Source organism: Capra hircus, chromosome 8 (assembly GCF_001704415.2).
Source record: "Capra hircus breed San Clemente chromosome 8, ASM170441v1, whole genome shotgun sequence".
Taxonomy (NCBI): Eukaryota; Metazoa; Chordata; class Mammalia; order Artiodactyla; family Bovidae; genus Capra; species Capra hircus.
The window spans coordinates 63755870-63768896 of record NC_030815.1 but is presented as its reverse complement, the minus strand read 5'-3'; the positions used below and the strand labels follow the sequence as shown (position 1 = coordinate 63768896).

Here is a 13027-nt window from a genome sequence, read left to right as displayed (position 1 = left end):
GTTCAGCCCTATTGGTTAAAACAAGGAAACACTGAAACAGGCCTAAGTAACTCAGCAACTGCAGAATAAGCAAGGAAAGTGATCTACTCAAGTCATGGAAACTTACAAACTCAAATTCTTCCCTTTTTTCCCAGTGCCTCTGAAACAAAGCCCTTTTGGGCTTCCCTGGTGGCTCAGCTGGTAAAGAATCCGCCTGCAACACAGGAGACCTAGGTTTGATCCCTGGGTTGGGCAGATCCCCTCGAGAAGGGAATGGCTACCCACTCCAGCATTCTGGCCTGGAGAATTCCATGGATTATATACAGTCCATGGGGTCATAAAGAGTCAGACACAACTAAGTGACTTTCACCTTCTTATACAAAAACTTCTATAATAGATTCTGCTAAAGAGCATGGAGAAACTGTTTTCTCCAGTTAAATAATCATGTCTCTAACCAAAGAATGCAACTTATGGTAACATGTGTCAGTATCTTTTACATGAATATTGAGGTTACTATACAACCAACACATGTAGGGCCATGATCTCCAGGGGTAAGCGCAGTCTCTCCTAAAGGAAGTCATCATTCCTATAATTCATCACCCAGAAAGGAGGCAGCTCTTCAAACAAGAAACCCAAGCAGAGACACTCTGTAGACCCTGCTGTCTTGGGCCTATGGGAAGAGAGGTAAATATCCGGCTTCGTTCACCTGGTGGCAGTACTCAGACTCTGTCTGCCGAACGGAGACAGCCAAAAGATAAGGACCTGAAGACAAAGTCTTTATAAACCAGGATGAACAGTTTTATGTTGCTTTCCATCCATTACCCTCTAGCTTTTAGGAAAACTTGATTTAAACATCCCAGTCTTACATCAGCTGTTGCACCGGAATTAAGGCAAAACTAGTGTGTCCTTAAGAGTAGAGAAGAAAAATGGGAGCAGCAGCACTCAAGTAAATGCTCCAGCATGTTAAAGAGGAGGCTGAGAGCAAGGGTCAGGGCTGCCAGATCCACGGAACTCTTACACTTGAAGCTACTCCCTACTTTGCACTCTGCATGTTTGGGAGCTCTATTTTATTAATGAAGGTGGCAGCCTCCTCATGTGCTCTCAACTATAGGCAATGAGATCTATGTAAGCTCTCAGGTTCCCGTATGGCCCTCACTGCTAGAAAACTCAAAGCTAATTATTAGCTCTACTACTAACACTTTCCTCAGGTGAAAAAGTTATGGTTAATTGTTCTCCTTATTTCCCCCTTTTACTTACTGGTTCTTATCTTTTTGATCACTAGCTTTGGTCTTACTGCATGTATTTTTATTTCAAGCTTCCTAAATCCTTTTATGGAAAATGGCCAGAGGACAAGCCAAGCACTGAATCAATTTTTCCCAAACAGTAAGTTACAAAAGGTGCTCATCTTGAAGTCATGAATGCTAGGGAAGTGGAGAGCCTGCACGCTGGCTAAAAACAGCAAGGAAGCCTGGACTACAACTCTAAGTACAGAGTTCTGGAGTAGAAAAAGAGCTTGGATGTAATCAATTCCATCCTCTCACATAATGCAAGAAATGTTTTCTACAACTTCTAGACAGGAGGTTATCTCTGCCTACCACCTCTGCCTGAACATTTCCAGTGACAGGGAACGTAGTACCTTGTAATGTTTCACTTTATGACTGCTCCCTATTGATATAATGTCCTTTCTTATACTGAGTGAAATCTGCTTCTCAGTCTACCAGTTAATCACAACTCTTCATTACAGAGACATATATTTCCTCTTCCAAAAGACATTCCTCCACTTATCTAAATGTATAAGTCTCATTTATTGATATTTATCAGTATCAGGCTATCTGCCAGGTACTCTAAATATGGACCTGCAACCCAGGAGGAAACAATATAACATGAACTGAGCGAGGCTCCAGATCTAAGCTAGGAATTCAGGGTCAAAATACTTAAGGTGGTTTGGGGGGCATAAGAATCCACAAGAATGAGATGGAAGCCAAATGCTGATATCATTTCTCTCCCTAAGGTCCTCTCCCATTCCAACCATCTTTCAGTCTTTTATGGATTCCACCTACTGAACCATTTCACTTGCCTATCCTATTTTCACCTCAAACTCAACATGCTCAAACCAGAATTCATTTCTCTTCAATCTTTCTCTCACCAAATTCCTTACTAGTTAAAGGAATGATCTAGATATAAAAACCCCTGGAATCATTTATTTTTATATCATGGAGTCCTTCTAAACACCAGTACTCCACCTTTTTACAATTAAGAGCTACTTCCTTAAATATTCAATAAATGTTTACTGAGTATCTATGATGCACCAGGCACTTTCTTTGCACTTGAGATAAACTGATGAACAAAACAAAAAATAGCCACTTTCATGTCTTATATCCTAGTAGTTAGAAGGAAACAATAAACACAGTAAATCAGTAAGTATCATACATAAACAGTATTTTAGAAAGCAGTGTTAAAAAAAGAAAAAGAAAAGATAATGGCAGTTACAGAAGTGTGGTCAGGGTTAGCCTCTTTGGGAAAAAGGTGACATGTGATCAAAAACATAGAAGAAGTGAGGGAGGAGGCCACGCAGATACATGAGGGACAGTCATGCAAATTCCCTACTACTAGCTCCTCCTGTTTCTTTGAAATGTCACAAAGCCATTCCCAAGGTCATCATACCTACTCCAAAACTCCTAGGTAGCCACCCTGCTCCATTTCCTCTTTGGTATAGTTAGACATTCTTTTTCCACATTAAAATTATTAAAACCATCCACCTGATTTTCAAGGCTCATAATTCTCTTGAGCCTACTCATAATGTAAACATCATGAATTTCCATTCCTCCCCTTAAATTCGTGAAATTCAGCAGGCTCCTTCTTCACTCACATCATCCTCCCCTACCCAGGAGTGTTTTCCCTCTGCCCGTCATCCTGTCTAAACCATCCCTGTCCTGCAAGGCATGAGATCAAGTCCTATCACCTCTATTAAGCAGCCCAAGAAGTTCTATTACTGAATCTGGATTCATCATTATTACCCCAGCATCATACTCCTTGAAAGCAAGTGCACCTCTTTTTCTGTATTTCCACTGTGTTGACATTACTAAATATGTGCTTGTTTTAAATGAGCTATTTCTTCAAGTCAAAGTTCTGCCATCTTAAAAACATATTTATTAGTTTTGATAAACTACTAAAATGGAATGATTAAAGAATGTTTATATTATACAAAAAAATGTATGGAGGGGGAAGAATAAGCCAAATGTTAATAACGGATAATGATAGCTTTTTTCTTTTCTCTGACTCAAATTTTCAGGTCTGTGTCTATGTTAATTTGAGAAGCATAAGAGTTTGCTATGAATATAAATAAATCAACACAAATAGTGAATGATCAATTATCACTAGACTCACTGGAGAAATTAAAATTATCTATGTCAAAGACTGCAAGATCTGAGTAACCTGCAGTTTCAAAGAGGCGAACTGTAATAAAGACCAGGGAATCCCATAATAAAGACGAAGTGAAGCAAATTCTCATGGTTTAAAAAAAAAAATCCTTCCTGACACAGTGACCATAACAAGGTATTTACTGCGTATGAAAGCAGCATGATGTAGAGGAGAGTCCACACTCTGAAAAGCTCAAATACAGGCTCCACTCATTAACACCATGACCTCAGTTTCCTGGTCTGTAAAATGGAAACACAGAAGCTCTATTTACCAAAGTTCATCGATACAAACTAAGTTCCAATCTGAGCAAAATCCCAACAACTCTGCCTACTCAGGCAGATGGAGTTAATCATAATTAATACACAATCATTTGAGTCTCAGTGGTTGGATTACTGTTAGTCATTATCTATTCCTTCTGAAGGGATAAGTCATTATCTGTTCCTTCCTTCCTTCCTTTTACAAATGTGTTTATGATTAAAATATGAATGACAAAATGTTAACATCTTTGAAAATTATTTAAGAAAACTGAAAAGAATCCTGGGTTAAAACCAATGTCATACAAATCTACAGTTATCTGCAGAGCACTGGTCACTGGACTTGGGGACAAATGGACTTAAAAAGACTCTTCTGGAAATTAACTGGTACATAGTAAGAAGTTTTTGTATTATTACACAGCTATCATCTAAGGTTAGTTATGCGAATTAAATAAGGCAGGTAGAATTCCCAGCACATTCTTAAAATATGTTCCTTTCAGATTGATAAGATGATGCAAGGCCCACTAAACCTTTGAGAAATGTCAAAGCAACCTGTTTGTATATCATGTAAGTCATAATTTAATTTATAAATCATTCTTTATGATGTTTATTGCTCTCAGATTGCCAAACTGAGAAAGAAGGTTTCTAAAGGCCAGACCTATAAAACTGGACCCATAAAACCCATAAAACCAATCAGGCTTACTCCTCTAGCATTTGAGAAAGTTTCTAAGGCAAAAAGCCTACAAGTCAATCAATCCTAAGTTCATACCAGAAAAAGGTAACCGTAAGAAACCTACTTGCACTATCTGGACTGAAACTGTACAGCTATACCAGGATTTAACTCAGAGTAGCAGCAAATCTTAATATTTATGGAGACTGCTTGGATTTGATACTGAGAAAATTACATTAAGAAAGGCATTAAATGTTACCCTAAGTATTGGAGTTAGGCTGGGTCAAGACAGACTATACATTTTTAGAAGATTCCAAAAGTTTTCTTGAGCCAGTTCTATGGGACAAGGCACGAAAATTTCTAAGAAACATGCCAGCATCTGCCCTCAGTTTCCAGAACCAGGAAGCAAAGATGTGATCCAATCACATGATATCAAACCACAGTCTATCTGTTCAGAGAAAGTTGCATTATACAATCCACAACCAAGAAGAACAGCAAAAGGCATGAGGTTTTTTGACATGTGCAGGGGATTCTGTGGTTTGAAAAGATATGTTCTCACATCAAAAGGACAATCCATTGGATACTAGCATTTTCAAAACCCACTTCATTAGACATGAACATATCTGATACAATACAGCACTACTGAGTTCAGGTAATTGTTCCAAATAGGCCTAGGAGTTTTCAACTAAAGTCTTCACAGGAGCAGCCTTCCCCACAAGAAAATTGGTTTCCCTTTTGCTTATTTTTAACATATCAGTTCCCCATTTAATTTCAACAACAAAGCAGATCCTGGCGTTCCAGTGGTTAAAACTCTGCACTTCCACTGCAAGGGGCATGGGTTTGATCCCTGGTCAGGGAACTAAGATCCTGCAGGCCAAGTGGAAAAAAACAAAATAAAAATAAAACATACTTACAACGTATTACCCATTAAAAAATGTTTTGTTTTTTTTTAAAAAGAGTTCATCTAAAATTCTAAACCTAACCATCATGTACTACAAGGCCTACACCCCACTTCAATTAACCCAAAATTTCTTCCAAATTAATATGTCTACATTTCTCAATCAACAAACACTACACCAGGTCCTCTTTTTATTTTTTTTCCAGCAGTATAAAAAAGATACTGACATTCTCTTGAGGCCTTTATAACCTATAATTATTCCCCCTCTCTCCCACCTTCAGAATTCACTTTTCTTAAGCTCTGTGAAATTCAAGGTAACTTCACTTAGGAAAGTACTCCATTAACTCTGATCCTCCCTGATCCAAGTCCTTCATATCTTAAAATGCCACATAGGACACAAGATCCAGGATCAGAAAAATCAAAATTCCTGTTCTGGTTCTTCCCTATCCTGAAAAATTCACCTAACCCATGTTTTTCCATCTGTAAAGTGAGTGACATGACTTTCAACATTCGAATGCCTAGCCCTAGTGGGCATCCTATTACATTATTCTGTCTTATCCCACTTATATTTCATTTCTGCTTCAGTCACATATTAGAGAATTTTTAGAATTGGGGAAATAAATAATAGTGTTTAATATATCGAAACCCCACATTTTAGAATAAGGAAATTATAAATATAGAGTAACTTGCCAGGCAGACAATAAAAGCTTTTGCTTCCTGCCCTAGGGGAGTTGGGGGACATAGTTTACAAAGAGAGAGTTTAACACTAATCACATTCCCCACTCAGCCTCAATAAATTCCAGCTTCCCTTCAAAGTCAGTTTAAGTCCTGAAGTGTCCAGGAAGCCTCCCTCCCCCAGTCACTTCAGCCTAGACTACTCACTTCCCTCTTTGAATACTGATGCCTCTCTGCAGGGGTGATATTAAAAGTATTAACAACCAGCACCACAGTGGGATCAACCAATCAGAAAGGATGTCTGACCAATCAAAACACAGGTGGCCCAGTGGGAATTTCTGGCTGAACATCAGCCCTCCTATTAATAACAATACAAAACAGCAACCTCAAACTCTAATACCATTTTCTCATTCGATCTCCACAATCTCAAACTAGGCAAAGTAGGTATCATCCCCGTTTTCTGCATAACTAGAAGGTACATGACTTTTCTGATTATATACAGAATTCTCAATACTGTATAAACTGTACTTATATATAACAGTATAATTACTAAAGGAATACTCAAGTCAAATATAATTCATTTAATCAACACGTACTTAAATGGAACAGAATATAAAACATAGTGCTAGGTTCTAAGACCAAAAGGAAATTAAATGCATGACCCTTGCCCTCTGGGTACTTATAACATGTTCAAGAGAATATTTAAGGTGTAAGGTGGTAGAAACAGAAAACACAAAGTGTAAGTTCCATGCAGTTCAGGCAAATAGTTCACAAACTAAACCAGTATAGAAGTCAGGACTAAAAACTTCTCACACTCCCAAAAGTCAGGAGTGGGTGGGAAAACACAAAATACTGGAATCGAGGGTTTGCAGTAGCAGGATGAGAGATCTCTAGCTGGATACAGAAATGGCCCTAATCATAAGCCTCAGGTACTGCTCTAAGCACTGAATACAAATGGGAAATCTTGGAAACCCCTTGTGGGGATGGCTGAAGAAGGTTAGCTTGGCAGCAGCCTACAGAAAAGCCTAGGTGAAAAAAAAAAGAAAAGCCTAGGTGAGAGAAACTCTGGAAAGCAAATGCATTTGAGGGATAATAGGCAGGACTAAACCTGACAGCTGCATGTGAAGAAAGGAAGATACATTCAAGAGGCATTAATGTAAAGAATAGTTGGGCTTGGGCATGTTTTCGAAGAAAAAATTACAAAATGACAGGAAGCTAAAGCATTCTCACATGGGAAATCTATGTAAACATAATGGTACTAAACTGTGTACCAAGGACAAGGGACCAATCTCCCCAAAGAAATCTATGTTGGACACAGCAGAAGGTGGGCAGAAAAATATAAAACTGATACTCAGACAACAAGGAACAAATGCAGACTCTTAAAAATGAAGGTCAAATTATTTAAAAAAAAAAAAAAAAAAAGGTGTGTATTTATTTGGCTGCACTGGGTCTTAGCTGCATCTTGTGGGATCTAGCTCCCTGACCAGGGATCAAACCCCAGGCCCCTGCATTGGGAGCTCGGAGTCCCAGCCACTGGAGCACCAGGGAAGTCCCTCAATTTATAAATTTTAAAGAGCATTTGAGCATCTTCAGAAGGTATGAAAGGATGAATGGAAACATCAACGTCACCTAGGAGAGCAGGCAGACCAGTTGAGACTTAAGGATAATAGCGCCTGGATCAGCTTTGTATTGAATGCATGCCAGAGTAGTCTGTAAGCTCCTCCAGGGCATGAACTGGGCAATGCTTTGTGTATATAGTAAGCTCAATTCTGTTATTTGAATACATGAACACTTTCTGTGCTAAGCTAAGTGGAAAAGAGAGAACTATGCTATTTGAGTTAATTAGTGGTGTGGAAATGTTACTTGATGCATAATTATACTGATTCTCCTACCTATCCACCTATCTATCTTGCCCCCCTTCTCAGGCAATGTCAAAAATCTGTTTCCTCAAAGGTAGGCCTAGCCTGAAGGGACTATAAGAATGTACTCGAAGGGAATTTCCTGGCAGTCCAGTGGTTAGGACTCCACGCTTCTACTGCAGGGGGAACTAAGATCCTGCATGCCATGCAGTGTGGCCAAAAAAAAAAAAAAAAAGTACTTGGAGTCAGAAAGAAGCCAAATTGGTTTTCTAATTTTGAGGACAAAAATCTAAAAATGAATATGGGCAATGCCAGACAGGTATATATATTAAAGTGTATAGGTTTTGGAACCCCTGAAACCTTTGCTGCAAATCTTAAATCCAGCTTTTAGCAACTGAGTACTTATCCTCTTCACACCTGTTTTCTCTTCTGTAAAATGGGGAAAACGCCACCAGCCCTCAGGGTTTAGTTGTGAGGATCAGATAATGTACTTTGGTGTACTTTATGCATCTGTATCATAATAAGCTCTTAATAGACAATAGCTATTAATAATAACTGGCACCCTAAGTCTTGAAATGTTTTTAAAACACTGTGTTCAATTAGAGAAATAAAAATGTATTCACTTTATTTTAGTTGCTTTCACTAAGGCTCTACATCTCAGTTTCTAGTAGTACAGTTTGAATGCTAACAAAGTTTTTCACTCCCCCGTCCATTGGGTAGGTGATGACCACATACCCCATCCTGATTTAATATTTTGGAAAACATAACACTGTCCCTCGAAACCAGCCTCACAGACGACCGATTCAAACTACTGTCACTCAAGAGATGGTACCTCTCTACCGATGTTCCTTCGAGGAAATAAAATCGTTTGATCAATTCAGAGTCATTTCCATTCAAACATTCCAAACCCCGCAGAGTGAGCAAACGTTCAAGTTTCTACTACCAAAACAATCCGCAGCCTTCTGGTGAGTGGATTTCACTTCAGCGTTCCCCAGACGCACGAAAGAAACATTCCACACATCTTAGTGCCTCCTTGTCCTCACACAAAGCTTCGCAGCAGCTCCTCTTCCAAAGCCACCCCCGGCTGGAGAAGCAGCCCCACTCGGCCGGGTCAAGCCGATGTCAAAGGCCAGGCAGGCCTCGCTGACCCCAAGGGTCTCTGCCACACACATCCCCTCCCATTGCTGGGGGAGGCCTGGAGGCTCAGAGCGCACACCCCGCCCTGGAAGCTTCCTCCGACCCCCTAACCCCGCCAGGGCCCCCGAAGCCTGGAGGACCAACTCGATCAGGGTGCGGTGCCTGGGACAACGCCACGCAGCGCCTCGCGGGAACCGGGGAGCAGCCCCAGCTCTGCCGGTCTCGGCCAGTCTCACACCCTCCGCCCCTCGGCCCGCGCCCACTCGCTCCCCAGAGGGCAGCCCAGGACCCCGGACGGCTTCGCCCGACGCCACCTCCCCGTGAAGAGCCAGCAGCCGCGGCTGCTGCGGGCTGCCGGGCACGTTCACCCGAGCTCAGACCCACGCCTCTGCCCCGCCTCCGCTGCCCGCCCGCGACTCGCGAGGCGGCGGCCAGACCAGGAAAGCCCGGCCCGGGTGCCGCCACCTGCGCCCCCGGCCCCGCGCCATGTTTGAGAAAGAGAAGGAGTGAGCCAGAGGCCGGGCCCGGCCCGCGCACCCCGAAGCTTCCCGCCAGCCCTGCCGCGCCACTACTCACCCGTTGCCTCCGGGACCAGCGTGGCCGCCGCCGCCAGCATGAGGAGGAGCAGCCGGGGACGCGGAGTAGCGGCCACTGCCTCCATAGTCCCGCTGCCACTGCCTGTGGCCCGGCCCGGCCCGGCCGCCGCCTTGCCTCAACAAGCCTCGCCTCGCCCCACCTCCCCTGCCGCGGCGGCGGCCTCGCTTCGGCCCTTTGTAACTGCTCGGGGGCTGCCTGTCCATTGGCTGCAGGGCTCCCGCCGGCCCCGCCTCCGCGCCGTCTGCGAACTGCAGAGCCGGACCCAAGCCGAAACCCCGCCCACGTGCCCGCTGGGAAGCCAATCCGGAGCCGCAGGCGCCGGGCTGCTGGCCACGCCCCCAGACTCCCCCGGGGTCGAAGAGACAGACCCCTGCCCCAGTCGGAGCCGCTGGGAGCTAGAAGGCCGGGTGGGGGCAGGGTCTGGCGAGCCTGGCACAGCCTTACCTCCAGCCACAGAGGGCGAGGGCTAGACGATGGGTGTGTCTGGGTGTGAGTCGGTTTCGGAAAAAGGCTGTGGCAGCTCGAAGCTCTATTCTTCTAGCCTTTTTTCTTCTCATTTAAGATCTGGTACTGAGCCTGACCCCGATTCACAGTCCTGCACCGTCAATCCCCCACACATTCACCCAGATCCTTAGTATCGTCGGGCAGGCTTCAACTTCCCCTTTCCAGATCCACGCCTCAACTTTCAACACCATCCCCCCACCCCAAGATCCTACCTCAGTGCTTTTCAGATACGACCCAATCTCCTGTTTCCTCCCACTGTCATTGTCCACCCCAAACCTAGATTACCCTCACCCCGCAAAAAAAAAAAAAAAAAAACTAAAGAAAGTCTCCAAATCCTGGCCTCAGATCCGCCTCAGACACAGATCCCGAGCTCAGACACACCCCCGAATTGACTCCCGCCTCTCCGGAATTCAGAGCTGAGACAGACAGGACTCCAAACCACACTCCTTTCCCCTTCTCCCTTCCTGATCCAGGTGAGAAAGGGAAGGTTCCCACCCTCATCCCCCAAGGAGAGGGATTCCCCCTTCTTAGCAGGCAGCACCCCGGGAGCGGAGGAGGAGCAGTCATTACTTTGAGCTGCCTCTGACACGCCTGCACAATAATTCTGAGGTGTCACTAGAAACCTAAATAAACTCAGCTACGTTTTCATTCTGAATTCCTAATTTACTGTGAGACGCTCCACCCACCTTTCCTCTGGGACGCCAAAATGAGCTCCAGATTTGTAATTCTTCCTGTCAGACTAGTCCTCTCTTCAGACACAAACACAGCCGAGGAGGCTGTTACATAGAACAGAGAACATTTTTCCACAGAACCTTTCAGGGAGAAAATTTTATTTTCTGTGTGATTCGAACTTGAAATTAAATAAAGCCTTGGTAGCAGGAATCAGAACCAGCCTCTACTATCGATTTGTAAATTGGTTTAGGGCTACCAGGGTGAGCATTTTACAAGCCTGTGAAGACCTCCCTCCTGAGCAGTAAAGGGGCAGGGCGCGGGTGTTGGAACTGAGATCTGAGATGGGCACTATTCCCCTTCTGGCTTGAACACCTTTTTGAGCAAGCCAGTTAACCTTTCTGAGCCTCCATTTCGTCATCTATAAAATGGAAATAATATCTATCTCCCAAGTTTTAGTGAGAGACTATGTTAAGACTTGGGGGCTCCCTTTCTTCCCTCTGAAATTCTGCTGATACACTTTCTCTCTGGACCCCTCACCTGCTCCTCTCCTCTGGGCAAGTAAGGAGCTGGTATACATACAAATATACATACACCAGACCACCTAACCAGGGATGTAGCTACTGCTGGAACCAAGGTCACAGCCTGCTCTCTGGCGCTGCCTGAGATCACCAGCAAGAAGCTTTGTTCTTAGCTCCCTGCAGCAGGCAGGAGAAGCCCAGAGAGCCTGTTCTGTCAGGGTCCAGCCCCAATCTGCTTTCTCAGTTCTGGTTTCTTCAGTGGAGGCTTGGTGAGTCAATCAGGACTTTGTGACACCTGCAGTCTCGAGACTTCTTTTTTTGCTGCTCTACTTTCAATATCTTACTTAAGATAAACACTCAAGAGAGTTACTGTGTGAATGAATGAATGATTTATCTCAGACAAGCGGTTGTTCTTCTCTCATCATTGTTTTTCATCTCTAAAATGGAAATATAAGAATATCTTCCCCATTTATAAATAAAAGGGATCAAATCACATGTCTTAGGCCCCTTAAATGACGTAATGTGTCTGAACAGTGTCTGGAACATAGTAAATATTTAGTAATGTCATTTCCTTTGCCCATCCTATTCCAGTTCTGTGTGATTATAATCAGCATTCACGTTCATAGTAATCCACACTTTTGCCTTACAGAGCCTCAGTTAATCATTGTTGGGATATCTTCTGTGACGCACTTCCAGGTCCTTCACATTTTCCATGGAATTGAGTGCGTTTTTTAGGAAACTGAGGAACAGGAAGGAGAAACAGACTATTTTTAAATTTTGTTTTCCTGATATGTGGAGGAAATTTCCATGAGCCACAGATCCATAAATAAACTACATTAGAATGAAATGATAAAAGTTTATAACCATGGTTCTCAAATTTAAAATGTCCCTCCAAATTACCAGGGGAGCTTTTTAAAATGCAGATTCCTGGTTTCAGTTCTGCTCCAGTTCATCTGAAGGAGGTCCAGAAGAGTCTGCATTTGTAATAAACACCCCCAGGAGATTTAGCTGCTGGTGTCACCAGGTCATGCTTTAAAAGACACTTGGTTTAGGAAATGTGACCTTAAAATTTAATTTGAAAAATGCATGTGCTTATTTCACCTTTTGAAATAGGGTGGGCAATGGAAAGAAGGCTCTGCTGAAACTCTGGCTCTGGCATTTCCTAGATGTAGGATCTGTGCACTCTACCCGATCTCTCTGAGATTTTACATCACCCTGGTGTAAAATGAGATAATGACACTGACTCATATATTTGCTGTAAGGTCTAAATGTGTTCTTGAACATGAAGAATCTATGATGTGACTTCCCTTCACAGTTTCTATCGGCCCTGAAAAAGAAATACAGTTTGTTCCCTCCAACATTGTGCTTTAAAGGGGAAGAAAGTGAGGACCAGTCCTCCAGTGAGTCATCTTCAGAGCTAAGACTTGGAGATTCTCACTCTAGTCCCTACACAATACTGTTTCTCCATCTTTATGCAGAGTACATTGCTTGCTTTGCTTTTCATCATTCTTCATGTAAGACGTTTTCTCTCAAGTAGAGAGCAGAGACTGCTAGTTGCCTAATCTACATCCATTCCCACATTCACTTTATAACAGAATCCTCATTTCCTTTGGCAAAGCAGTTCACCTAACTAAAAATTTCCCAGGCTTGGCACCTAGATATGGTCATGTGACAGATTTCTGGCCAAAGAAATATAATCAGAAGTCTACCAAGTAGAGCTTCTGGGAAAGATGTTGTTTTCCTCATAAAGAAGAGACAGACATACCACATTCTCACCCTCTTTCTGCCTGGAACACAGTTGCAATGCCTAGAAGTGCAGCAGCCATCTTGTGAATATCAGGATG

General features: G+C 43.1%; 1 protein-coding gene across 2 annotated transcripts in view; it reads right to left on the bottom strand.

Annotated features, from left to right (window-relative positions):
* The window catches only part of TGFBR1 (transforming growth factor beta receptor 1), a 70156-nt gene extending 60437 nt beyond the window's left edge, over nt 1-9719 (bottom strand). For both annotated transcript variants that reach the window (XM_018052233.1, XM_018052234.1), the window contains exon 1: nt 9469-9719. In XM_018052233.1, coding sequence (XP_017907722.1) covers nt 9469-9553 — 85 coding nt within the window. In that variant the 5' untranslated portion in view covers nt 9554-9719. The remainder of the gene's footprint in view (nt 1-9468) is intronic.